Genomic DNA, 26,956 nt, shown 5'->3' with positions numbered 1-26,956 from the left:
CTTTGGAGATTGTCTGCCTTGTTTGGGTCCTAGGCCCTTTCTGACTTCACAGCCCTTTGATGGCCTGTGGATTCTTCCTCTCATTGTATCTCATTGCTCTCCTTTGCTTACAGGCTCCTGTGGTGACATTGGGCCCACTGGATCATCAAGACATTTTGTTTCATTTCAAGACAGATGGCGCATGTCTTTATGCCCACCTGTAAAATTAACCCCCTTTTAACTATGTAACAGCATAGCTGGAGAGACAGGGCCAAAGAAGTCCCTGGGGAGCCGTCATTGAGCCTACCACAATCCATATGTAATGCCTTTGATACAAAATTCTTTATCTTCTGGACTCCTCGTAACCCTTCACAACCTTTGGACTTTCCCATTGCTTCGAACTGTCCTAAATCTGTGACCTCAAAATATAGTTTCAGTCCTATAGAGCCTCCGTGCTAGCTGAGGTATAGTCTGAGTCTGTACCCAAGCAAAGTGAGATGCCAGCGCAGAGCTTCATAAGGAGGGAAATGATCCAGAGGAATCCAGCCCTTAGATACTGAAATGTGGAATTCGTCATATTAATCCTTTTCCCTCTTAATCTGACTTTAATTAGAAAAATGAAGAGGAAAACCGCGGTCCCTTAGGAGACAATGAAGAGTTGGCCAGAGTATCTGCTGACAAAAAACAGGTAAATTGTTGTGATTTTAAAAAGACTTATAAGTTCATAATAACAAAACAAAAGGAATGGGATAAAGTCCTGTACAAGACCTCTGTGTTCAGGGGCGTTTCTCAGATTTTTTCCATAAAGACCTCTCGTGTTCTGCCAAGCCTGTATGTCTTTTCTCTGTGAAAAATTCAAGTGGAAGAACTCTGTAATGCTTTCCTACTGTTTTAAAATTTTTCAAGTGTAACTTCTAATCCTGGTTGACACAGAAATGTTGAGCAGCACCCCTGTCACATGTGTGTATCTTGGCTATAATGGCAAGAATGCAAAGCCTAGTTGCTCTTATCTGGGTCATTTCTCAAGAGTTGAGGGTTGAGGTAATAGCTCCTTCGGGACAAACAACAGATCGGTTCACTGTTTGCCTTTGAACACCGGGATCTCAGCCATGATGTTCCTTTCCTAATACCACAGCCCACTGTGGTTCCAAACTACCCTGTGGTCCCACTGCATTCCTCCCTGTGGGACTGGAGGGTGTAGACCACCACAGGCATGCTTCTCACTCTTCAGAGTCCTTTGCCCCTGACCCAGGAGTTTCATGTCTTCTGCTAGTATCTATGGAAGACAGGCAGTCAGACCAAAAGACAGAGTTCATCCTCTGTGATTCTGCCTGGTGCTTCCTTGTCACTGTTACCTTGAGTTTCCAGAGATGGTCTTTAGCACATGTAGTGCTTAATATGCACGTGTGTTTTGAAAGAGTTACTATTTTTGTATCTCTCTTGATAAGTCTCCTGATCTCTTCACTTCCTGATGTGATTTAGAAATAATCTGCCTCAGAATTCTTACTTGTTTCCAGCATAAGAGAAGCACATAGGGAAATGTAAGCAAATCATAAAGTAAACATACTAACTGGAGCATTTGCAAAAGGTGGTTCTGGCCTAGCACAGTTACTGTAAAACTCTGTGACTAAAATTACATAGAAACTTGCCAAAATGTGGGAAGTGAAACACAGCCAGGGTCCAGAAGAGCAGTTCCCAGAAAGTCAGTGTCCTGGGGCCCTCAGTGAGTAAAGTCTCAGACGGAGTACAACCTGGGCGAGGGTTTGGGATGAAAAACTCCATGTCAAACTAGTTATGAAAAACTCTGTCTCAAACTAGATACTGTGTCCTTAGCTAGAAGCAAAATGAACAATGTTTAGGCCGGGAGGAGATTTTGGTTTTTCGAGAAAGGATTTCTCTGTGTAGCCCTGGCTGTCCCAGGGAACTTACCTCTGTAGCAGGCTGGCCTCAAACTCAGAGTTCTGCTTGCCTCTATGTGCTGAGATTAAAAGCATATGCCACCCAACCCTGCTATTTTTATTTTGTTTTAAAAGAACTCAAAAAAGTGAGAAACTTGGCCAGAACATTGTTCTAGTAAGAGGTTGATAAGGTGCTTCCTGTGTCTTGGGAACAGTGGAACAGACAACTGTTTGGTTCTAGTTTATTTCTGTCTGCTGACTGTGTAAAGCTAGTGTCATTCAGCTGAGTTGCAGCCACTCCACTGGCCATGGTGGTTCCATTTTAATAGCACCAGTTCCTTTGATAAGGCACTTTCCATTGGTTGCTTTCTAAAATGAACAGTTTTGCAAACAAACTTGCTCAAAGGAGAAAATAGCATACACTTTATATTCAAAGTCTATACTTCTAGAATACTTTGGGATAAATAAGGGAAGGCTTGCTTACACTGCAGATTTTGGATCAAACTCATTACATTTTAGTTTGAGCCTTAGCTGTTAGTAGCCAAGCTGTTTCTTCAGCCCAAGGACTGTGAGCTAAGGCTGGGTGTGGTGGCACACATTAGTTCCCAGAACCCGGGAGGCAGAGATAGTCAGATCTCTGAGTTCAAGGTCAGCCTAATCTACAGAGTGAGTTCCAGGACAGAAACCCTGTCTTGAAACCACTGCCCCTTCCCTCCTGTCCCTCCTCCACACACACACCCCAAAAAAAAGAAAAGAAAAAAAGAATTGCAAGTTAAGGCCAGCTGGGCTACATAATACAATCCTGATGTCTGCTTTAGTTTTGCCTTTATTATCTGTGGATTCTTTAGAATCATGTATAAAACCCAGAGGAATTTTTTTATTTTTCCTTATGGAATTTTGAAGCTTAGAATTAAATAGTCCTGGGATGGTATAAGAAGGAAGTCAGCTGACTTGGCTTTGGCCTTTATCAGGTTAAAATGAAGTCATTGTTCACTAGAACAAAGTAATAATAGTTACACATGTAACTGACTAATTAATAGAGCCTTAGTTTTCAGAGTTTCTCATCTGAAGTCAATATGAAGCTCTCAGGAGTTCTTGTGTGCCTAATTAGAAATCTATTTTTATGTAGACTGTGTTTAGGTAAGAACTAAGCATGGCTTTCATCTCATTAGAAAATCAAATATTACCTGTAAAAGGAGTAAGATGTTATAATTAATTTATTTTTCTGTGTCTTAATTAGGTGAAAAAAACTGGTCTTGTGGTGGTGAAAAACATGAAAATCATTGGACTTCACTGTTCTAGTGAAGACTTGCATACTGGGCAAATTGCTCTTATTAAACATGGGTCCAGGCTGAAAAACTGTGATCTTTATTTTTCAAGAAAACCGTGTTCTGCTTGTTTGAAAATGATAGTAAACGGTGAGTACAGACACGTGGTGCTGGGAATTCAGCTCCTTCCCCGGAGTCAGACGAGGGAGAGCATCCCCTAGGTACACAGGCTGTGGGCGTGGAAATGCGGGCTTGAAGACTATTTAAATCATTGTAAGAAGTGTCTGAAAACGTGGATTCTGGGCTCAGCTCTGCCCACTAATCTGCTAAATGGCCCTTGGTAAATTACAGGGTAATGCCGTTTCACAAAGGAATCCCAAAATTTCAGTGGCCTGAGAGTGTATGTCACCCCTACAATTGTCAGACACAGGTGCAGCTGAGTAGCGGACAGCCTGGTCTGCATGGTTGGTTTGTAGAATGAAGCATCATTCTCCTGGGGCCTCATCTGAGTCCTCTGCATCCAGAGCCAGCACATCTGCTTCTTAAAATACTGCTTGGAGGAGGTTGGCTGGGAATTATAGCTCAGTAGTAGAGTGTGTGCCCAGCATGGGGGAGGCCCTGGTTGTTCCCATTGTGGGAGCCCTAGGCTCTAGCTGGGCAGCTGTCTCCCTATCTTAGTTTCTTTTCTGTTGCTGTGATAAACAGCATGGCCAAAACCAACTTGGGGAGGAAAGGGTTTATTTGGCTTACAAGACCAGATCAAAGTTATTCATGAAGGGAATTCAAGACAGAAACTCAGCTCCAGAGCTACTTACTGGTTTGTTCTCCATGGCTTGCTTTGCTAACTTTCCTATATAATTTTGGCCCAGGGCTGGCACCACCACAGTCTACTGGGCCCCCATGCACAAATCATTAATCAAGAAAATGCCCCACAGACACATACCTACAGGACAGTCAGATAGAGGCAGTTCCTCAATTTCTTGAGATTCTCTTTTCCCAAATACATCTAAGTTTGTGTTGAGTTGACAAAAACTAACCAGCACACTCCCAAAGGTTACTTTAAACCTTGGAAGGATACACAGAATTTTAATGTGTAGACACCTAACTGCTTCTGATTCTATCTTATAGGTAGGAAATATGAAGATGACTGTATCATTTTAAAGAATGTCTTACACATGGGTACCTGGTAACTCTAGAAGATAGCAAATATGACTCCTAACCCTTTCCCTCACGGGTTACCTGGTATTAGATGAGGGACACAGGCCACAGGTGATGAATGACCTCAGAGTCAGTGATCCTGCAGGGTGCTGTGTTGTGAAGGCTGCAGCACAAGCTGGATCTTCTTGGCTGTATTAGTTACTATTCTGTTTTTGTGATAAAGCACCATGACCAAAAGCAATTTATGGACAAGTTTATTTTGCTTGTGGTCCAGAGGATTAGAGTCCATTAGTGGTGAGGGAGGCAGAGCAGTAGGAGGCAGGCATGGTGGCAGGAAGCTGAGCGAGAACTGGAAGTGCAGTCAGTCCACAGACTGCCTAAGCCCACCCCAGGGAGTGTGCAAGACTGTGCCTCCTAAATATCCCATAGCCTCCCAAACGATCTCAGCAGCCAGACCAAGGGATCAACTCTGTGAGCCTAAAGGAGACATGTCTCACTAAAGCCACCACAGTGGGTTGGGTGTAGAACAGAGCTCCTCGTGTTGCTAGGCAGGGCAGCAGCACGAGTAGTAATGGAGGCATGAAGCAAGGGCCAGCATCTGATTTGGAAAGGTAATCTTGCAGACTAGTGGTGGCCAGAGCTTTTGTAGAGCTTGGGAAGGCTGATGGCCCCTTGGTTTTGTGTTATGAACAAAACACACAAGAAACAAGAAAAGCCATCTGTTTCATTAGCCCTTGGCTCAGCACACCTCATCTTAGTGTTCTCCGTGAATCTGAGCTGCTTGTAGCTACTACAAATCACAGTAGGAGAGTTGCCTAAAGGACTATGTGAGTGACTGAGTTCAGAGTGAGCTAGCCTGCTTTCCTTCGTGTCTTAGGTAGGTTTTCTATTGCTGTTCAGTGCTATGAGCACTTCCTATTCTTGCAGGGAACCCAAGGCCAGTTCCCCTACCCACGTCAGGAGGCTCAACTGCCTGTAACTCCAGCTCCAGGGAATCGAGTGACCTCTGTGGGCACTAGAACTCACATGTACAAGCACACACAATAAAATTTTTTATTGCACATAAGCTAGTAAAACAAAAAAAAGTTTTAATCTTGTTAAGATGAAATTACACAGGATACCAACAGAAAATTTTCTGTTGTAAACTATTCATACTTAACAAGTATTTGGTGCTTACATAGCAGTTTTACTCAGCCTTATAAGAAAACTAAAATACTTTTTTATGTTTGTTATCTATTTCTGTTTCTTTTATTCATTCATATTTTTTTGGTTCCCTTAAGGTCTTGTTTTTCTTATCAGTATGTGCTCTTACTAAAGAGCTAATCGTGTTTCCGTGTAGTAAAGACTACTTACCTTTCCGCTGTTGTGTTGAGTGAAAAAACGGTCCTCAAGTTTGTTGTCTTCTCTTCAGTTCATAGGCTTTTAAAAGGTTGATGTTGCCTCTTCATCACTCTCCTTCACCAATGAACATTTTCCCTTAAAAAAGTCTTTGTAGTCAACAGGAACACTGTGTATAAAAATACCAGCATGAAACGTTACTTTGTATGCTAATTTAAAACTAGTCAACAAAACCAAAGTTAAAGAAAATTAAAACAGCACTTGTAAAACAAAAACTTTTTGATGGGCATCTTTGATAACTACAAGATGCTCCATCGTGTGTTTCCCTAACTTGATCGTCTGGGTGAGTAGTCACACTGTCTGTTCCTCTATTTTGGTCATCTGGAGCTTTTCGTGTTTTTAGTTCAAAGATGCTGCACTAAAGCGTGAACGTTTTATTCTGTATAAAATATGGCTTTTGAGAAGGATTCTAAATCCGGAAAAGGAACATTTTTAGTGCATAAATGAATTGTTTATATTTAGATACAAAACTCTAGGCCTTACTAGGTATTAGCTATAACATTTCCAGAAGCATCCATGGCGACATGGAAGACCTTGGTGTATAACGCTCATGCTGAGCTTTCAGTCATGCTTTGCAAAGCTGGGAGTTCTACAGATGCTACTTGGGCTTTGTTAGGGGTTGGAACATTCTCCTGAAAAGCTAGCTAGTAAATATTTCAGGTTTTGTAGGCAGTATTGTAAAGCCCATATTTAACCAGCTGAAAAAAGATTAGTTGTGGACCCATTTTGGCCTGTGGGTATTTGTTTGCTAACCCTCACATTGTGTAAGTGACAGTGTAGATGTCTGCTTTGGGGTCAATGGTAGGCTGGATTTAGCTAGAAAATCTCTTTCTCACTGAGCTTAGAGTAGACAGTGACCTTTTATATTTTTATATTTTAGCTGGAGTTAACCGAATTTCTTACTGGCCTGCTGACCCGGAAATAAGTTTGCTCACCGAGGCTTCTAGTTCTGAAGATGCAAAGCTAGATGCCAAAGCCGCTGAAAGATTGAAGTCGAATAGCCGGGCCCATGTATGCGTCTTACTCCAGCCGCTGGTGTGTTATATGGTGCAGTTTGTAGAGGAAACCTCTTACAAATGTGACTTTATTCAAAAAACTGCAAAAGCACTGCCCAGTGCTGACACTGATTTTTATTCTGAATGTAAACAAGAAAGAATAAAAGAATATGAAATGTTATTTTTGGTTTCAAGTGAAGAAATGCATAAGCAGATACTGATGACTATAGGTCTGGAGAACCTGTGTGAAAACCCCTATTTTAGCAATCTAAGGCAAAACATGAAAGACCTCATCCTACTTTTGGCCACAGTAGCTTCCAGTGTGCCCAGCTTGAAACACTTCGGATTCTACTGTAGCAACCCAGAACAGATTAATGAAATTCACAATCAGAGTTTGCCACAGGAAGTTGCAAGGCACTGCATGGTGCAGGCCAGGTTATTGGCTTATCGAACTGGTGAGTTCAACGCTTAGTTCATAAATGGGGCTGAATGGCTGGGTTGCAAGTGGCTTCGCATCTGTGATAGGCGTCCTTGACTCCTCCATACTAAAGTGTTGCTGTTCCAACAATGGAGAGAAGCTAGTCAGACTCCTGTGTATCTTGAGTTCTTATGTTCAGCGCTACACTACAAAGTAGGACCAGGAGACTAAGCCCTTTTTTCTTTTTGTATGTATGATTGCACAATTCACTAAGCTCCAAAGAAAAGATGACACAAAAAGAAAAAAGAAAACTAAAAGCTTTTATTTATTTATCTTAAAGGTTTCTTTTTAATATTTTTTTTTTATAATACGTACTAATGTTTTGTCTGTATGTATGTTTGTGCAGCACATTGCACCTGGTGCACCCAGAGCCCAGACTAGGGTGTTGGATCCTATGGAACTAGAGTCACGGGCTGGAAATCACACTCAAGGCCTCTGTAAAGCATCAAGTGCTCTTAACTGCTGAGCAGTCTCTCCAGCCCATGTATTCAATTTTTAATAAGAACTTAGAGTTCTGAAAGTTTCAAAATACAAAGTTAGAAGGAAAGAACCAAGATAAAAATCGAGTCTTCAGGTTGTATTTCTGTCAGCAAGTTAAGCAGTCAGTCTTACTCTGTTGTGCACATTTGTATGAGGCAAGTGTTATTAGTGATGGTCTTTATTTTAGTCAAATGTAGCTTCTGAGCATCATTTTCATCTTACCTAATATAATGTTTTTCAGTATATAATTACCATCTTTTAAAATGCAACTTTGAAGTAGGAGAAATGGTAAAGTAAGACGTATTTGGGACACATGGTATAGTAGGAGTTATTTATTTGTTTGTTTTGTTTATTTATTTATTTGTTAGATAGGGTCCTATGCAGTCCAAGCTCCCTATGTAGCTGAGGATGACCTTGAACTTCTGATCCTCCTACCTCCACCTCCAGTGTTGGAATTACAAGCATGCACCTCCTGGACCTGCTTTATGTTGTGCTGAAGAGGAGAGGAACCTAGGGCCTCACGCAGGCTAGGCAAGCACTCCACCACCTGAGCTACAGTCCTTGCTCAGATACTTTTAATTATCCCAAGAAAGGAGGAGAAGAGAAGGAAAATCAGAAAGGCCTGTACAGATGGCACTGGTCTTTAAAAGATCTCAGGTCGAATAAACGGAATGGAGGATCTCAACCAACAATGTACAGAATCTCCATGGAAACCTTAAAAGGTACAGATGTTCAAACCCACCCGGACCTAGTCAACTGGGTACAACGTAGGCCTTTAAAAAAAAAGTTCTGCAAGGTGTTCTGATGTTTATCAGGGTCCATAACCGTTTAAAATCTGATCTGTATCGTAGAGTTTATATGCTCTACTATAAATTACATTTTGTAATATACATGTGTCTACTTACTACTCAGTTTTATACATAAATCCATGCTGCTACATTTGATTTAAAAGATTTTTCAAGGAAAAAATTTTGACAGTAGATTTTATTTTGCAGGGGAAGGTTCTGGAACTCAGCTCCTAGCTCAGGTGCAACTTGACTGTCCCTTGCCCATGTGAGCTCTTCCAGGGGAGAATCACTGGCATATTACCATTTTCCTTGAGAACTGAAGAGTGTTTATTCAATGGGGGAGTCTTTTCCTATCAAAATCAGTGCTTCAGGGGCTGAGCAGGTGGCTCAGCAGGTGCTCTGCTGGGCAAGCCTGAGGCCCTGGGTTTGGGTCCCTAGCACACAGCTAGAATGCAGGGTGTGGCTGCAAGCGCACACCACCCCAGGGCTGCCTTGGAAACAAGATCTTGTTGGCTCATAGCCGCATAGTCCAGCCGATCAGCACACTCCTGCGAGAGACCATGTCTCCAAAAGTAAGATGAAAGGGCTGGAGCACAACACCCAATGTCAGCATCTGGCCTCCACAGGCACACACGTACACACATGCATGTGCACACACAGGTACACAGAGTTCATAATCAGTAAAGCCCTTGGGCAAGTGTAAAAAAGTAAGACAGCACATATGCTATTCCAGCAGGCACCCCCGACTCCAGCTGAGACGGGGCTCTGCAGACATGGTGTTGAAGATAGAAGTAGGCAGGAGTAACCCAGCACTGTTGGGCGTTTCTCCGAGCCACAGGCTAGTATGACAATGCATCATAAGTGGCCCTGGCCCTGGCCTCTTTCCTCCAGGTGATCAGGGGTCTTCACCAGAGCCAGGATCAGCCTTTTTACCAGGCACCCAGCAATTTCGATCAAGTGTTCAGTGGAGCACACTTAGGTCCACACTGATGTCGGCACAGAACAGTAACAAAAACTGGCATTCTCATAGGAGCGAGCTCGCTAGCTCAGAGAGTAAAGGCCCTTCCAAGCCTGAAAGCCAGAGTTACACACCAAGCCCTACATGCTGTGGAAGAAAAGAGCTGCCACTCGTCCTCTTGACTCCTACAAGTGCACAGCGACACACACATGCAACACATATACGCATGTGTGCATACACAAATATAATTTTAAAAGTTAAAGGAAAATAGATGTGCTTGTAGGCATGATCTGTAAAGAGTTCTCTGACTTCAGGCATCAACGAGCCCCAGTAACCTGTTTGGTCAGAAACAGGCCTTTCCTTCAAAGCTGTGCTGGAAAAACAAAACAAAACAAAAACCTAAAGAATAACCAGATTATAGGAATCAGTTTCACAAGAATCACAGATAAGGAACGTGACGTTAGTCCTAGCCCTCAGGGACGCTGAAGCAGGAAGAAGACTGCAAGTTCAAGGCCAGCCTGGCTGTCAATCAAGACCCTGTCTCAAAACCAAGACAGAACTGAGAAGGCAAGAATCATCCCTGCTTGAAAAGCAGTGAGCGTTCTCTTATATTTATTTAGCCTTTGCCAGCCACAGAAGCGCTGCCTGTGGGAAAATGCTGTTTCCTGCTTGACAAGGTCCCGTCCATCCCCAGACTGAGATAGAAATGGCAGCTCCCCAAACCAAAATCCTAATATAAGAAAGGTGTTGGTGCACAAGGTGTGGCTTTTCCTATGGAGAAATATGCTTTATCTTTTTTATTTATACGTGTATTAAGTATGGCTTGCTAAGGTTTTGTTTTTGAAGGTTATTGTAATATATTATGGTTACAATTCCACCATGGCCTTACAAATGAGCATAAAGCATTAGTTTATATTACTTTCCTGGATTAAACCCAAAGGTCCAGGAAGGAAGGAGACTTTGTTGATACCAAATTTCTCCCCCGACACTCTAGAATCCATCACCATGTCCCCCTCAGTGTCATAGTCCTCTCTGAGCACAGCATCCTCATCCCTGCCACGCCCCACCCAAGACTATCCGCTTGAGGACAGGACTGTCCTTCCCCTCACCGCTCAGCAGCCAGCTTTTCACCGTACTTGGTACACAAACGACACTCAAAAAATAGAAATAGTTTTTAGGGAATTCTTAATATCAGATAGATGGAGAAAAGGCAACTTAGGTTGGGTTTAAAGAATAATAATTCTTTCATATTAATTGCATATTTGGAAATGGAAATTTTAATTATCGGTAGGTAAAAATGAGATGTATACAAAATACTTAACAGGAAATACATATTTTGTACTAGAATTTTGAAAACCTGAATGCTTGAATTGCAAATAAGAAATTGTATTGCATAACCCTAATTTTTGAAGTTAACTTTAAGGCAGCCTGGTTTTAAATACAGCAATGGCAGAACTTTTCTCTGTATTGTCTGTAGTGGGAAAGTAGATATTTAAATGCGCTTTCACGGGAGAGCTTAGCTTGAAGGAAGGCATAGGCAGACAGCTGTACTCAGCCCTCTGCAGTGTGAATGGCCCTGGGAAAAGGTACAAATAATTCTGATTTTTCTCCATAAGTGTACCTACTTTGTCCCTTGCTGTGGTTTTGCTAAATACTATGGTTTTATAATTCCTGCAAATTTGTCTTAGAAATTTGAGACTCACCCTAATGTAGAAGAAAAAACAAGACCTTAAATGAAATTTCCATTTGAACTTTTTTTTTTTACAAAATATTTTCATAAAGTCAAATTTTCATGTAAAAATTGTAAAAAAGACAAAAGTGTAAAAAAAGTTAGAGATAAACTTGATTTTAGCAAATGGTTATTTCACTAAATCCATTCTTCCAGAACTTCTTATTCAGTTTCATCATCTGTTAGAAGGACCCAGTGAGGCTGGGCTCTTCAGCTCGAATTGAGTGTGCCACTGTAGCTTGAAAGGGTGTCAGACGGAGACCGTGTGTGAGGGTAGCCAGTGGCCCTGTCCAGTTATTGGTACCTCGTTTCTGTATGCTACACCTAAAAGGATTTATCTTGAGAGTTTTGTGTGGTCAGGATAGGAATCGTTGCTACATTTATGATGTATTTTGCAATAAATATGTTTTTATGATTTGGGAAGAGTGGGCTCCTGGAACTGGCAGCATTGACTTTTACTGAGATAAACACCCTGTCTTTCAGAGGATCATAAAACAGGAGTTGGAGCTGTCATCTGGGCAGAAGGGAAATCTGTAAGTATGAAGAGAATTATTTAAATATTTAATGTGGATTGTGTTCTATCAGTCTTCAAGGTGTTGCAGTTTGATATTTGAAACAAGGCCTCGTTTTGTTGCCCAGATTGGCCTCAAACTCCTGAGGTCAGCCCATTGTTCCCTGTGTCATCTCTGCGATGACAACCACAGCTCTTGTCGCTTAACCTGTGAGCTACTGGACCAGAGTGGCTGGCTGAGATCAGTGCTTTTGTGCTGGTGTGTAGTAGTAAGTTGTATAGGCAGCTGACCCTCCCACAGCAGTTTCCAAGGTTGGACACCACCACAGAGAGCACTGGGCAGTTTAAATTTAAGAGAGGAAGAGGTTTATTTCAGCTTAACTCTCAGGTAACATTCTACCATCGAGGGAAGTCAGGGCAGGGACGAAAGGTGGGACTGAAGTAGAAGCCAGGAGGGCACGGTGCTTATGCCCAGCTTCCTGCCCCGTGCTCATCTGGCCTTCTTACACAGCCCTGTATCACCCGCCTAACAGTGCCCTGTCCACGTGGGCTGCAGCCTCCTCCATCAGTTGGCAGTCAAGAACCCGTGCCACAGACATGCCCATAGACAGTGTGGTAGATGCGGTTCTTCAGCCGAGGGTCTCATCCCGCGTGACTCCGGGTTGTAGAAACCAACAGTACCCCAGGCTTCTCTTAGCCACACTGGCCTCTACAGTCGCCGGTGCTTCGCCCTCTGCACTCTCTCTACCTAAGACTAAGCTTCCTCAGACACTTGCCGTCGCTTCATCTCTCTCTTACCCTTGGCTCGTTCTTACTGGATAAGAGCAGTGAGCAGTAACCATCTCACAGCTTGAATGCCAAACCGCTACCAAACAAATTATGTATCATGGCTTTAAGTTCAACATGAACTGAGTTCTCGGGCTATGGGAAGAATGCAGCCAGACTGTTTTTCCCTAACATTACATCAACAGCACAAGCCCGTGCTCCACGTCAACCCTCCTGAGCCAGGCCTTCACTCCCCAAGCTTTTCATAGCACTTTTGTCTCCCCAGGTCTCATGCATGCTCTACTTACAGTACCCAAGGAGTTTTCTAGCTTAAAGTTACAAACTCTCCCACAGTCCTCCAGCAGACCAACTTTAAAGGCCTAAGAACCACATGGTTGGGGTTGTTACAGCCTCGGACCCAAGTCTCAGTTCTAATTTTCTAAATTGCACTTTCCATTGAGGCGGGGGGCGGGGGTGGTGTGTGTCAGAGCAGACCCTTGGATATGAGAAAACACCTTTTGATAGTCGTGTCTCTCTGCCCGTGCTGTGGGTCCCGGGGATGGCAGCAGGTGCTTTGCTGGCTGAGCTATCTCACCAGCCCAGCGATGGGGATTGAAATACCATGTTTTCTGCTTTCATGGTCTCATAGGGAGCGATGGAGATGAATAAGTGGAAAGGACACTAGCATGTAAGTGTAATTGTGATTGCCAGTGCCAGCACATGGAGCAGGACCCATGCGCTGCCTGAAGGAATGAGAGAGACTCTTGTGACTTTGGAATGCTGTTAGTCCTGAAGATTGAGTGAGCGATCATCAGAGGAAGTCAGGTTCTGGATTAGGAGGAAGCAGAATTAAGAAGTATTTAATAACCATATTAATATCAGCCTACATTGTCCTTCAGGCAAGTAGTGTGACTCTGCCTTGCTTCGGTTTCACATGCTTCTCCAGTTCACCCTAGCCAATAGACCACTCTTCCCCGAGCCCACGCCTTCAGCAGTGGGCCCATCTCAGCAGGTGTTCTAGCATGTAGTCAGCCTGTGATGTGGAACTCACCTTCAGACTCCTTCTGTTTCATCTCCACCCTCCCTGCTATCTCCTGCTAGAACAGGTTCTCCAACAAAAGTTCTCACAGCATTCAGTAGGATTGCTACATGACACATCCCCAGTGCAAGCTGTGGCCGGTCCCCAGCCTGCTCACGTGAGGCTCACACAGGCAGCACACAGGGTTGCAGCTGTGTTATGAGCACCGCACGCCTGGCCTGTGGCCTGTGGCGGCTGTTTAAGTGGATGCTCCGCAAGCCTTTCAGCAGCATAGCATCGGCTCTGCACTATCCCGTGGAGAATTCTATCCCTTTACCTCTAGTATAGAAAGGCTGCATAGGAAGGACATGTGGAAAGATGAATGTGAGCTTCAGTTCAGCTATGTTTTTTACTAACTCTGTGACCTTGAACAGTTCATCTTACTTGACCTTGGTTTCCTTATGAATGAAACAGGGACAAGAATATTATTCTCCAGGTACTTCAAGGTGAGGCAAACAGGCAGTGCTGGGCTATTGTTCAGTTGTAGCGTGCTGGTGCTGTGTTTTCTTTCTTTCTTCTTTTTTTTTTAAAGATTTATTTATTTATTATTATGTATACAGAGCTCTGCCTGCATGTATGTACACCTGCAGGCCAGAGGAGGGCATCAGATCACATTATAGATGGTTGTGAGCCACCATGTGGTTGCTGGGAATTGAACTCAGGACCTCTGGAAGAGCAGTCAGTGCTCTTAACCGCTGAGCCATCTCTCCAGCCCAGCTGGGGCTGTATTTTCGAAGCCCCAAGTTTCATCTCTAGCGAGCACTTGCATGCATATGTGTAAACACAGACATATTTTAGAAGAAATGAGATCCATATGATGTTTGGCATTTGGTGACCAGTTAAGAATCAGTTAGTGATGTAATAGTTTACAGCTTTTGTTAGCTCAAAGGATGGTGATTCTTACGAAGCTTTACAGGATGTTTCTGTTGTTGCTATCACTTGCATACTTAATTGATATATAGTTAGATCTGTAGCATATTCTAAGTTATTATAGACACTGGCAACGATCAGTTATCATCCCAGCAATTGATAAAGCACTGATACTAAGACTAATTACCCTGCCTGGCCTGTTAGTACACGCCTATAATCCCAGCACTGTGGGAGGCAGAGGCAGGCGCATCTCTGTGAGTTCAAGGCCAGCCTGGTCTACAAAGAGAGTCTAGGATAGCCAAGGCTACAAAGTTTCAAAAAACTGAAAAAACAAAAACAAAAACCAAAAAAACCACTAATATACCTAATAAAAACTTAATAGAAAAGTAAGAAAGAGGCACCCAACTGAGCCTGTAATGTAAGTACATATGATATGTACTCAGGAACATGGAAGGTTAAAGGAAAGTACATTATTTTTCTAACTAACTCACAATAGCACATTTTTAGCCCAACAACAGAAATTGTTCAAACTCTTTTTAAGTTTTCTAACTTTCTGACTGTAGCGCAGAACAGAGGGTAAGAACTTCTCAGTCTCTTATCAATCTCTCCGTGTACATAGCAATCTAATGCGTGCTAGGGTATGAGAACAAAGTGTAAAGCACGGCTTTTGATCCCTAGGATTTATTATTTGTTTGGAGAGAACCGTCTGCATCAAGTAAAATGATTTATAAGTAAAGACAATGGTATTAGCTGCTAACATCAAAGCCAGTCTTGAGGTCATATCTGAGGAAGGCAGCCATACAATGATTGGATACGCTATCTGTATTTTATTGTTTCAGGGTCTGTTTATTTACTTGTGGTAGGAGATGTACCTGTGTCAAGGTGCACAACTATTGTCTCCTTTGGCCATGTTGGTTCCAGGGACTGAACTGAGCAGCCCAGGCTTGGTGGCACTTGCCTTTTCCACTCAGGCATTTCTCCAGGGCCTACCTTGTCTTTCTGGATGGCTCCATTTGTTACAGGAACGGAGTGAGGGCAGCGTGCCGTTCAGAATGCTGACACTCACAGGTGCTTCTGATGACTCTTGCAGAGAAGCTGTGATGGGACTGGAGCCATGTACTTCATAGGATGTGGTTACAACGCCTTTCCCGTTGGCTCTGAGTATGCTGACTTCCCGCATATGGATGACAAGCACAAGGACAGAGAAATACGGAAGTTCAGATACATCATACATGCCGAGCAGAATGCTTTGACGTTTAGGTAGGAGATAATTTTAGCCTTCTTTCCTTGAAAATATAGCAGAGGTTAGTCAAAACTAGTTTTCTTTTGTTCTCATATATTTCCCTTTAAAAATCCTAAGAGATACTTTCAGAAATAGCATTCTGGTAAAGCTTGGTCCTGTTCCTCTATGTAGGGTCACAGATGCCGCAGCTCTTTCCATTTCTTCAGAAATTCTTCCTACTTTTTCTAGTATGAAACTGTTGGAAAGTTGTCCTTAGGGACTTGCCCAGCAATTTCTACTTTTGGATTTTAGTATCCCCTTTGTTTTCTAAATTTAGAACACACCTGTTATATTTATGAAATACTGTCTTGGTTAGAGTTACTATTGCTGTGATAAAATATCATGACCAAAATCAAGTTGAGGAGGAAAGAGTTTATTTCGCTTACACTTCTACATCTCAGTCCATCATGGCAGGAAGTCAGAACAGAAACTCAAGCAGGGCAGGAACCTGGAGGCAGGAGCTGCTGCAGAGGCCATGAAGGGGTGCTGCTTACTGGCTTGCTCCCCATGGCTTGCCCAGCCTGCTTTCTTATAGAACCCAGCACCACCAGGACAGGGGTTGCCCCACCCACACTAGGCTGGGCCCTGCCCCATCAATCACTAAATAAGAAAATGACCTACAGGCTTGCCTACAGCCTGATCTTATGCATTCATTTTCTCAACTAAGCCTCCTTCTCGCCAGTGACTCTAGCCTGAGTTAAGCTGCCATAAAACCAGCCAGCACAAATGCAGATGTTATTATGAACTGAAGTGTTTTAAAGATCCTCTGATTGAGAGGACCAGGGCAGGATGTCTGCTTGAGACAGTGTCGTCTGTATATGAGAGGGAAACTGCACCCAGGAAATCCCAACAATATTATTGCTGAACAATTACACCATCAACTGACACGTCAGGGTGGGTGTGGAAATTCTCACATGGCTTTACCCCTGGAAGAGCAGCAGGCAGTCAAGTAGCTGCAGAGAGAAGGAGAATCAGTCTTCTCCAGTGATGGCCACTGATGAGCTGGCCTTCTAGAGGAGGAATTCTCATGTGCTTAAAGTGTTCATATTCCATTTAGACTAGAGTGTAGGCGTGAGACAAATGCAGGGTGGGCTGGGATGGGGTAATGGTGAACTCTGAATTTATACTGCTTGGGAGGCAGTTGTGGGGATGAGGAGAGGGTGGTGTTCAAAGAGCCACACTGCACAGACTCCTTAAGTGGCAGGTAGAATGTCTGCTCGGGGCACCTGCCTCAGCTTCTGCCGTCCTCAACCAGGTAAGCAGGCGCAAAACTCAGCTAGCAAGATAGACATGGAAGGGCAGAATTGAAGACAGCTGGCTGAGCACAGTTAGCAGCTGAACTATAGTCCCTGCAGCCACACCCGGGAGCCTCTTTAGTGCAAGCTGCCCCAGCACGCACAGAAACACCCTCTGCTCTCCTCCCATCTTCTTGAGTGCAAGTTTACTTGCTGTGTTCTGTTCAAAGGTTTGAGTACATCATATCCCACATTTCTTAAAAGCTATGATTGGGGACGGTTAAGAGAACTGTAGCTCAAAGCAGGGCATTAGTATTTCCTCATTACGACAGCATCTAACAATGTCTGTCTGGGTTCGAGCTCAGTCTCTTGGCTGCCGTGGCTGCTAAAGGACTGAGAAGAACCGAGCTGCATTCCCCAGTGTGAAGTGAGAGTGCAGAGAGGACCCCGCGTGCACACTCTCATTCCTCCTCCCCCATGCCTTACCTTGCCATCAATGAATTGCCATGGTGGTTGTCATATCTTTGCATATTTTGAATATTTGCTAATTTAGCAAGAACATGACTGGGTCATTATTTGTGATACTGTAAACTCATTTTGCCGAACCTCAAATTTAAACTTTAAGGATTTCTCTACAAACTTGCTTGGTTTTTCATAACATCTTTTGTAATATTTTATAACACTTTGTAGGTGTCAAGATATAAAGCCCGAAGAACGCAGCATGATTTTTGTGACAAAATGCCCTTGTGATGAATGCGTGCCTTTAATTAAAGGTGCAGGAATAAAGCAAATCTACGCTGGAGACGGGGATGTTGGGAAAAAGAAAGCAGACATCTCTTACATGAAGTTTGCGGATCTTGAGGGCGTTCGCAAATTTACAGTAAGTACATGCACTTTTCCCTAAGTGTACTTCCTGTTTGGTGACCTGCTGGACATTGTGAATTAGTGACTCTCACTCTCTTAGGACTATGAGCGAGTTATCATCACTGAGTTTACTTTATGTGTACAAGTTTACCCAACTATAAACAAATGCTCAGCAAGGATGCCTGCCCTGCACATGAGAGTTGTGCACTGGGCTTCAAAGTTGTGATGCCCTCCTGTGGCTCACCATCTCTGCCAGCTTGGAGTGGTGGATAGAGGTGCAAGTAGTTTTAGTAGTCAAACCACACAGTACACATGTTCTCATGAGAGAAGTTAGAGAAAAGGTACCATCTCATATATATATATATATTGTTTTTTTTTTAAGGAATAGAGGTGTTTCATGGAAAACTCAAGAAATTTTAATATACTCAGCACAAAGTATTAAGTAGAAAGTACTTATTTACAAAGTATTACTTTGTATTTTACTTTGGAATATTCTTGATCATACAGAAAAGTTATAAGAATTCTAAAAAAAAATTCCCAAGGTTGATGAGACCACCTCTGTTTCCTGGTAGAGCCACAGGATTAAGAAGTAAAGTGAGGCTCCAACCAGGGCTCCTGCTTCTCCCAGCCATGCTCTGTGGGGAGCCATCTTGTCCAGGATCACGGATTCCATTTTGTGTCATGCAGGGTCCCAATCCCGGCACCTAATGCCGCATTAACACACTAGAGTTTGCAGTAAGTAGGAGAGTTTATAAAGAGCTGTTTAAAAGTCTCAGCCTTATGTTCCTGTTTTATACAATTTGAGCATGGGGAATCAAAGCATATATGTATATGTTATTAAAGCAAAATGTACCCAGTATAGAAAACTAGGAATACTTCAAAATATGTTTTATTCTGTAGGTTATAGGTACCATAGTCAACATGTTACTATATTTTCTGTGTTGTTAATGTTCCTAAAAATTATTTTTAATAGTCAAACATATTCCAACCTGAGCACCTACTTTATATAATTATTTCCTTTGTCAGATAACTACATTATTTCCATTTTATGGAAATATTTACTGGTTTTCACTGTTTTGGTCAAATTAATAATAGATTTTGGCAATTTGGTGTATTTCAAATAAGCCTGTTTTGAAATTGTTTTATGTAAATTCCCACCTACCCTTTATAAGTCTCTCGTGTGTGTGTGTGTGTGTGTGTGTGTGTGTGTGTGTGTGTGTGTGTGTGTTATACACATTCATGTGAGCTCACCCATGAGTGCCCATGTAGAGGTCAGAGGTTGCTGTCAGGACTCTTTCTTATTACTCTCCATCTTAGTTTTGAGCCAGGATCTCCGGCTGAATCTGGAGCTCACCGTTCCAGCTGGGCTGCTGGTAGTGAGCCCCCAGGATCCACGTGTCTTCATCCCCAGCTCCAGGGTTCCAGGCATGCATGTGGCGCTGGGGTCTGAGCTCAGGCCTCATGCTTGTGTACCCGCACTTCACCCACAGAGCACCTTCTCACCTCTTGTTTCTTTCTTGGGGCTATCCTGAGCCAAACTATTTTTATAAGTGACCAAAGTCCGAGTCATGTTTTTATTCTTTAGTGCTCAGACGTTTAGCTAGTCTAAAACTCAGTAGACAGGGTGGGGAGATAGCTCAGTGTGCTTGCTGTGCAAACATACAGACCTAAGTCTGGATGTCTGGAATTAACATAAAAATCAGGCATGATCACGTGTGCCCATAACCACAGAACTAGGTTGAGGAAGAGACAAGAAAGAAGGATTGCTAAGGATTGCCGGCTACCAGCCTGGCTGAACACCTGAGAGCTCCCTGCTCAGTGAGAGACTCTGTCCCAAGGAAATTAGGTGAAAGCAGTAGAAGATGGCGCTTGTCACCTCTGGCCAATACATGGGCACACACACAACAACAACGACAACACAGACGTCTGCTCTGTCAGAAAGATTTCTGCAGCAACCATGACACCTTCATGGAGCTCAGCACCAAAGCCAAGATGGCCGTTGTAGTCCTGGGCACCTAGAAGTCTCCACCAGACCACGTCAAGAAATCCATGACGGTGGCCATTAATGCAGAATATTGCCACAGTTGGCTGCATATGCTAAGAATGAAGACAGAGAAGCCATCCAGGAGAAGCTCACAGAGAAGGTTGTAGAGCGAGGGAACCTCTTAGTTGTCAGCAGGTCGTGGTCCACCTGCACTGAGAGAGAACTGGTGCAGACCAGGCAGGTCTGGAACTGGACTGTTTGCACTTCTGTCTGATTCAGTGGATGTAGGCACTTCAGCCCAGAATGATAAAGTCATTGTCCTTACCAGCAAAATAACCTTCCTGGATACACAGGAGGTCAGGGAAGAACTGATGGGGAGAGGGCCAGTGAAGTTCCGGTGTCTCCAGCTTCAGCCACTTCCAAACTGAAAGGTTGCTGGACAGGCCTGGGCTGAAACATAAGCCAGTGGCAAACCAGGCTGGCTGCCACCCATACCTCAGCCAGACAGGCTGATCCAGCACTGCCACTGCAAGGGCATCAGCATCACAGCCTATAACCCCTGGGCTCCCCAGACAGGCCTTGGGCCAAGCCAGAGGACTGTTAAGTACTAGAGGATCCCAGGATTAAAGAGACCACTGCAAAGCACAAGAGAACCTCAGCCCAGCTTCTGATTTGTTTCTGCACGAGGAATGTGGTGGTGCTCCCCAAGTCTATGACACTAGCACACATACATGAAAACTTTGACTTCCATCTGAGTGATGAGGAGATGGCCATCCTCAGCTTCAACAGAAACCGGAGGCCCTGCCCGCTGCCTGAGATGGTGCATATAGGAGAATACCCTGCAACACAGAGCATTGACAGCACATCACTTGATGAGACCACTGGGTGCGTTCCCTCTTTGCTAGCATGTACCTCGCTCCTCTCAAGCCCTTTTAGCCACGCCTCACTGATATCAGCTGTGGCAGCCTTGATGGAGGGCAAAACCTAATGGATGCTGTGTTTAAATTCTCACGCTGAACCATGGGAAGACTGCTGCAGGAAAAGGAGGCTCGGAAACATTTGTTACGCTAATAGGATCTGACCAAATGTCAAACACGAGAAACTCTGGTAACACTGGGGACATAAGGATAAAATACTAAAAATAACAGTAGTAACAAGCATTCAAAACAAAACGCCTCAGTAGGTCCTGGAGACAGACAGTCCATGGTCTTAGTCATGGAAGCACAGATTCTAATTCTGTCCCTGTCTTATGTCACGGTGACGTGGGGCAAGTCACTGCACTTCTCTAGTCTTCCTTTATCACCTGCAGAGTGAGTTGGGGGTTGTTCGAGCCCTGCCTTCTCTGAGGAGTTGATGCTGCTTCTGGATTTAGGTGATCTGACAGATCTGATTCAGGATGATTGAGGGTCGTTGCCTGAGCAGGCATGGAGACACACACGGACACACTAACTCCACTTCCTATACTTTTAAAAGCCATTTTAATAGTGAAAAGGTACTGCTGTGCTTTTATTAACTCACTGTAAACATATAAATAAAATATTTGTTCCTCCCACAGTGGCAGTTGAATCCATCTGAAGCTTATAGTCTTGACCCAAATGAGCCTGAAAGGAGAGAAAGTAAGTATTTCCAAGCGTTCTGTGGAGGCTGCGGTGCTGAGGAGGGAGAGAGAGGGAGTCTTTAGGAGCAGGTGATGCACCTGTGTGTAGGTAGGTGCAGGGTACTCTTTTCTAAAGGTTAGATTCACTCACTCAGCTTGTTCATGGATGTGTGTGTGCTGTCACATGAGGAGCTGGGAGAGGTGCTGCTTGCCAGTTGTTTAGCAGTATAGTGACTGTACTCAGAGTGAACCCAAAATTGCATTTGTTTGAAACAGTGAGCAGCAACGTTCTCTTACACCAGTGCAGGCTTGGGAATGAGAGGGGAACCGTGAATACTTAGCACAGATGTGTGAGGGCCAGGTGATGAGGGCATCTGTGTTCTCTAGAGTAAAGACACAGTGGTCCAGGCTGCTCAGAAAGTGGAAGACTCTGTCTACATCAATACCTTAGTCAAGCAAAAATTACAAGTGAGTCACTAGTCTTCACATTTACTACTTGCATATTAAGAAAAATGGTATTGAATGTAATATATCGTTGAGAGTTCTTACAATTCTGTAAGTGCAAAACTTTGTGCATGGTGCTGTGTAGTTTCATTTTAAAATAGTAGCTTGCTTGTGACTGTCCAGGTTCTAAGTAAATGGAGTGTCCTATATATTTCCTAAAGAGCAGCAATGATTTGATTATCTCAAAAAACAAGAAATATATAGGTCTATATGAAAACATGAATGTCTTATTTATTATTTATAATCTGCAAAAATATATAACTACTACATTTTATTTTTTAAAAACTTATTAAGAAATATAGAAAGTAGAAGATGTGACGCTGATCAAGGGTGTTTAAGGGCCAATGAAAGTGTTCCCGTGGTTAGGGAGAGAACATAGAGTACTAACTGTAGAAAGACACATTCCTTTATCTGTGTTGAAATTAAGAGCATCTGTCCATCAAAAGATTCTACTAAGAGGGTGCAAAGGCAAGCTACGGAACAGAAGATATGTGCCACTTAAAATCAACTAAGGGCCTGTGTCCGGGATTCCCCACACCTGCATCTCAGGAGGAGGAAGACATGGCTGCGGGGGAAGTCCTGAGAGTGGAGGAGAGGACAAGGAAGGCTGCTGGTTGTCAGCCAGTGTCTTAACCACCAGTGTTGGCTTCTTTGTGACAGTTCAGTAAGCTCAGCTTCTGTTTTGATGCATTTTTAAACAAGAATTTTATATTAATAAATAATATGGTTATCTCCTTTTCAACTATGGGACAGTTTCATAGTGTATAATTTACTTGCCATGAATCCACCCCTTTAAAGTACAGAACTCACTAGCCTTTGTACACTCGTAGCTGAGGACCCAGCACCACAGTGTAACTGCAGTGTGTTTCATTACTCTACAAAGAAACATGTTATCCATCTTAGTAACCCTGTCCCTCCTCCCCCAGCCCTAGTCAACACTAGTAGCTTTAAGGATTTGCCTCCACTGGCCATTTCACATACATGGACTCATACAGTGTGTGGTTCCCTTTTAAACTTCAAATCTGTTAGGAAAGAGGAGAATCAGAGAAATGAAGGCTAAATTTCAGCTCTTTTGCTAAGTGGAGCTTGACTCCTGGCCGTATCCAGCTGCCCACTTGTCGGTATGGGAAGCAGACAGGCCACCTCATCCAATCTCAGTGACCGTGGCAGGAGCACACAGAAGTGTGACTGTCCCAAGTGACACACTCTTTTTTTAAATAGACAATAAAGGGACTGTTCAGCAGCCCATATTTCTCTCAAAAAGTAGAGGCAAGAAGAACATGTTGCTAGAAGCTGATTTGCAAAGTAAGCAAACTCTATAGTCAGAGGAGACCTAAGACAGGCGTGGGCGCTGCCACGCAAGTCAGTGGGGATCTGCTGAAGATGTTTAGCTGAGCCTCAGGCTGCCTTAGGTTTCCAGCTCCAAGGATGCCTCTGGCTCCTCCTCAGGAGCCCCTCAGCAGAAGCAAATGCAGTCTACTCAGAGAAGATGTCCATACGCTTAGCTCCATGAGGTGTGCAGTGTGACACCATAACTGAGAAGCCAGCAAGCACGGAGCATGAAGCCCGTGGCTGGGGTGCCCGGAAGCAGTTAGCTGACTAGCTGCACCGTCAGAGCAGCTCTGTGCCAGAACGACAGACAGGGTGGATGTGAGAGAAAGCCACATGTGGTGGCAGATGCATGTAATTTCAGCTGCAGGGAAACTGAGGCAAGAGGACTGTAATTCGGGGGACAGCATGGGCAAAAGTATGAACAAATTATGAAAAAGGATCATGCAATTTTGAAACTGGAACTTGGAGAAATACAATTGTTAAGCAGTAGGTGAGGTAAGCTGCTGCTTTGTAATAAGTGCACGTTGGTGTATAAGGGCTATATTGTAACAACAGACTACCCGATGCCTACTGCTGGAGTGGCTGGCCATGAAGAACGTTGATGAGTTCTTTTTTTTTTTTTTTTTGGTTTTTCGAGACAGGGTCTCTCTGTGTAGCCTTGGCCATCCTGGACTCACTTTGTAGACCAGGCTGGCCTCGAACTCACAGCGATCCGCCTGCCTCTGCCTCCCGGGTGCTGGGATTAAAGGCGTGCGCCACCACGCCCGGCTATGTTGATGAGTTCTTGCCTCACTAGGACTAGGACTAGTCCCAAGAACTAAAGATTAGAGGAAAAGATCATTTAAAAGGTGGATTTCTGTAGAAAATTCCAAATATTTTGTGACTTAGAGTAATTTATATTACTATATATTAATATATGCCGTATTAATATAATACAGACATACAGATGAATGCTGATTATAAAAGAAAATAATAATTGGCAAATTAGGATACATTCCTTGTAAAGATTCAACAAGTGATATTATAAAGAGGTCTTTAAAAAGTCCAGGGCAGAGCTCCCAGTTCCCTTTGGGAAGATGATTAATGGTAGTTTTATCAAGAAACTAGAAGTAGATGGGGAGGGAACTTGCCGGTGGCAGGTGTATCTGCTAGTGGATTCACAGATGTGTGGTCATTTCAGTCTCATTGGGCTTTACACTCTTAATACCCTTTAAGCACAAGTAGCTTATGGTGTCGCTACAGGGGCTAATAACCAGAAGCCAGGAAGAACCTGAGGTTCCTTCTCTGGCATGCCCCTTCCGGGAAGGCCAACTTCCTGTCCCCAGACCTGTGCGTATAAGTCCCATTCTCACTGCCCACAACCAGCTCATGGCTAAGCAGGTGTATTTTGTCTCTTCCACACTAATAGTGACTCCTGCATACTCCCCATCCCAAGAAAGCTATGTGAGTTACTTGCTATGCATCGCTGAGTGAATCCAGTGGTTCAAGGGTTATCAGATACTATGTTATCTGCGTGTTGTCTAGAATCAGTGCAGGCACATACATTTTAGAGTGTGGGATGTTGAGATGGGCAAGAAGTTAAAGGTCAAGATAAAATACATGTTCCTTTGCTATAAGCATGGTTTGTCCTCCCAGCCCAAGTGGCTGGAACAAGTCTCCGTGGGCTCTGTGTGTGCTTCCTGACATGAAGTTATTCTTGCATGCTAGACGGTGTATTGAGGCGCAGGTCTGCAAAGGAAGAGCAGCGCAGCAGCAAGAGGCCACGTCTGGAAACCCGCTCTGCAGGCCGGGCCACACTGCAGTAACCTGCGTGCTTTCTAACTGCACCTCTCAGATCCAGCCTGTGGGTTAGTGAATGACTGAAAAGCTTTTACTGGGCTGGATTCTAATTAGCCTATGAGTGACGTTTCCAAGCACTTTTTCATTTTAGATGTGTTTTCCCAGCATACAGTGCGCTCTTTCATTACACTAAATGGGGTAGCAGTAGTTGGAGACCAGTATAAGGCCAACGGGACCGATTACTGTTTATCTGATCTCTATGCAGCCAGTTTCAAAAGGGCTCATTGACAGGAGGGGCTCTTCTTCTGACAATTAGTAATTCCTTTGAATTACAAGAATGGCAATCAATAAACTGTTCCAGGGAATAAAATGACCTGGCCATCTTTTAATACTCCATGCGTAGCTAACCAAAAGGCTGCATGACACTAAATCCTACTACTAGCCGAATTGGTTGAAATGCTGTGCTCATTCTCCATTTTAAGCTTGTTCTATGGGATTTGTGTCAGTGGAACACTGCTGTGAGGGCATGTGCAAGGCCCCGAATTCCCTCCTTAGCACCACAAAACAAATAAAATGTTACTCTCACCTAAATGTGTTGTTCTTGTTGTTGTTGGGGTCTTGCTCTCTACCCCAGTCTCTCCTCAAAAATCACACATAGTCCAGACTGGTCGAAAGTTCGAGGGTGGCCTTCTTGCCTCTCCTAGTCTCCTGAGTGCTGGCTTCAGAGCTCAGCACTGCCATGCCAGCCTCTCCTAATAGTTTTGCTGTGTAGATTCACAGTAGCTTGTTGCGCCATGGTGCAGTTACGCAACTGGTTTAGGTGGCAATGGGAAAAGAATACAAATCTGAGGCAGTTCTGCTGTTTGATATCACTGACTCTTGAGGTCACTACTGGCAGGTCTCAAAATTGATCATGGTTTGGGACTAGGAAGATAGTTCAGTCAGAGAAATGCTTCCCTTTCAAACATGAGGAGCTAAGTTTAATTCCCAAAGAACCCAAATTTAAAAAAACAAACAAAAACCCTAGGCAGTCTAGACCAGTTGGCGAGTTCTGGATCAAAAAGATGCTGTGTCTAAGAAAACCAGGTGGCTAGCAACTGAGGAAAGACAACTCAAGTTTCTACCTGTGTGCGTGCACACATACCCCTACATGTACTACGTACAAACTTTGACCATGATGTGAATGGGGAAGAACCATTTGATCACTAGAATTCAGTTGTTCTGAGAGGGAGCAAGGTCTGCAATGGGTGGATGTGTAGGATTCCAGTCCATCTGGGAGTGTGGCGGGGGAGGTGGGGGGGTCGAGGAATTCTCCAAGGATTTTAGTGTTACAGCTCTCTTAGCTCAGAGCTATTCCAATGAAATGGCAACTATTAGATGATATTTCCCATAGACCAGGTTCAGGATCAGAAAAGAGAAAGCCTCAGTGGTTCTGTGGTAGGGACAATTGAGCAGGTGGGGAACAGCTGGCCAAAGAGACTAACTGTTGTTGAACAATTAACTAGGAACTAATTGTTGAGGAGAGATTGAGGAATGGAGGAGAAAATAAATATTGAGGCCCAGGCATAAATTGTGTTGCAAACTGAAAGGTCTTATAGTCCAGGAGAACTTTATTTTTCTTCTGTCTCTTTTGGGCCAACCCTAGTACCTCATTTAAAGTGAAGTTCAGTTTTTTTTTTTTTTTTCATTACAGCTTACATAATCATTTTCTCATCTTTTACAATCAATAGAGCATTTAAAAATCAACAGAGCAAGAAAACAATCTAACAAAGAAATATAAAAGTTCTGTATAACCTACGATAAAGCATATAGCAAAAATCAATGTCCAAGCAATGGTCAGCATGGCCTAATTATTATTTCTTAAACAATACTTAGGAAAGTTTAATCATAAATTTCCCTGGGATAAAGCCATTGTGTTTACACGATTGTCATAGCAACATACCTTGAAACTAAATGTCCCTAACACAGAAAATAACTTGACTTACTCCCAGTCCCAAAACAAGAGGTGTGCTATCCAAGCCTAGGC

The 26,956-nt window shown here is 43.5% G+C and overlaps 1 protein-coding gene and 1 pseudogene across 2 annotated transcripts in view; both read left to right on the top strand.

The window, feature by feature from the left end:
• The window catches only part of Cdadc1 (cytidine and dCMP deaminase domain containing 1), a 30,774-nt gene extending 5,240 nt beyond the window's left edge, over positions 1–25,534 (top strand). Inside the window, exons 3-10 of one of the 2 annotated variants that reach the window (XM_051160643.1) lie at positions 593–667; positions 3,118–3,295; positions 6,582–7,151; positions 11,613–11,662; positions 15,444–15,613; positions 17,561–17,750; positions 21,274–21,334; positions 24,859–25,534. In XM_051160643.1, coding sequence (XP_051016600.1) covers positions 593–667; positions 3,118–3,295; positions 6,582–7,151; positions 11,613–11,662; positions 15,444–15,613; positions 17,561–17,750; positions 21,274–21,334; positions 24,859–24,956 — 1,392 coding nt within the window. In that variant the 3' untranslated portion in view covers positions 24,957–25,534. Of the gene's footprint in view, positions 1–592; positions 668–3,117; positions 3,296–6,581; positions 7,152–11,612; positions 11,663–15,443; positions 15,614–17,560; positions 17,751–21,273; positions 21,335–22,246; positions 22,737–24,858 lie in introns of those variants that run through there. The other variant, XM_051160644.1, reaches the window with a different exon arrangement.
• Positions 18,988–20,777, top strand: LOC127201951 (aldose reductase-related protein 2-like; annotated as a pseudogene).
• Positions 25,535–26,956: the final 1,422 nt, after the last annotated feature.

This window comes from Acomys russatus, chromosome 18 (genome assembly GCF_903995435.1).
Source record: "Acomys russatus chromosome 18, mAcoRus1.1, whole genome shotgun sequence".
Classification (NCBI taxonomy): domain Eukaryota; kingdom Metazoa; phylum Chordata; class Mammalia; order Rodentia; family Muridae; genus Acomys; species Acomys russatus.
The sequence above is the reverse complement of the archived record's forward strand: the minus strand, read 5'-3'. Positions and strand labels throughout refer to the sequence as shown.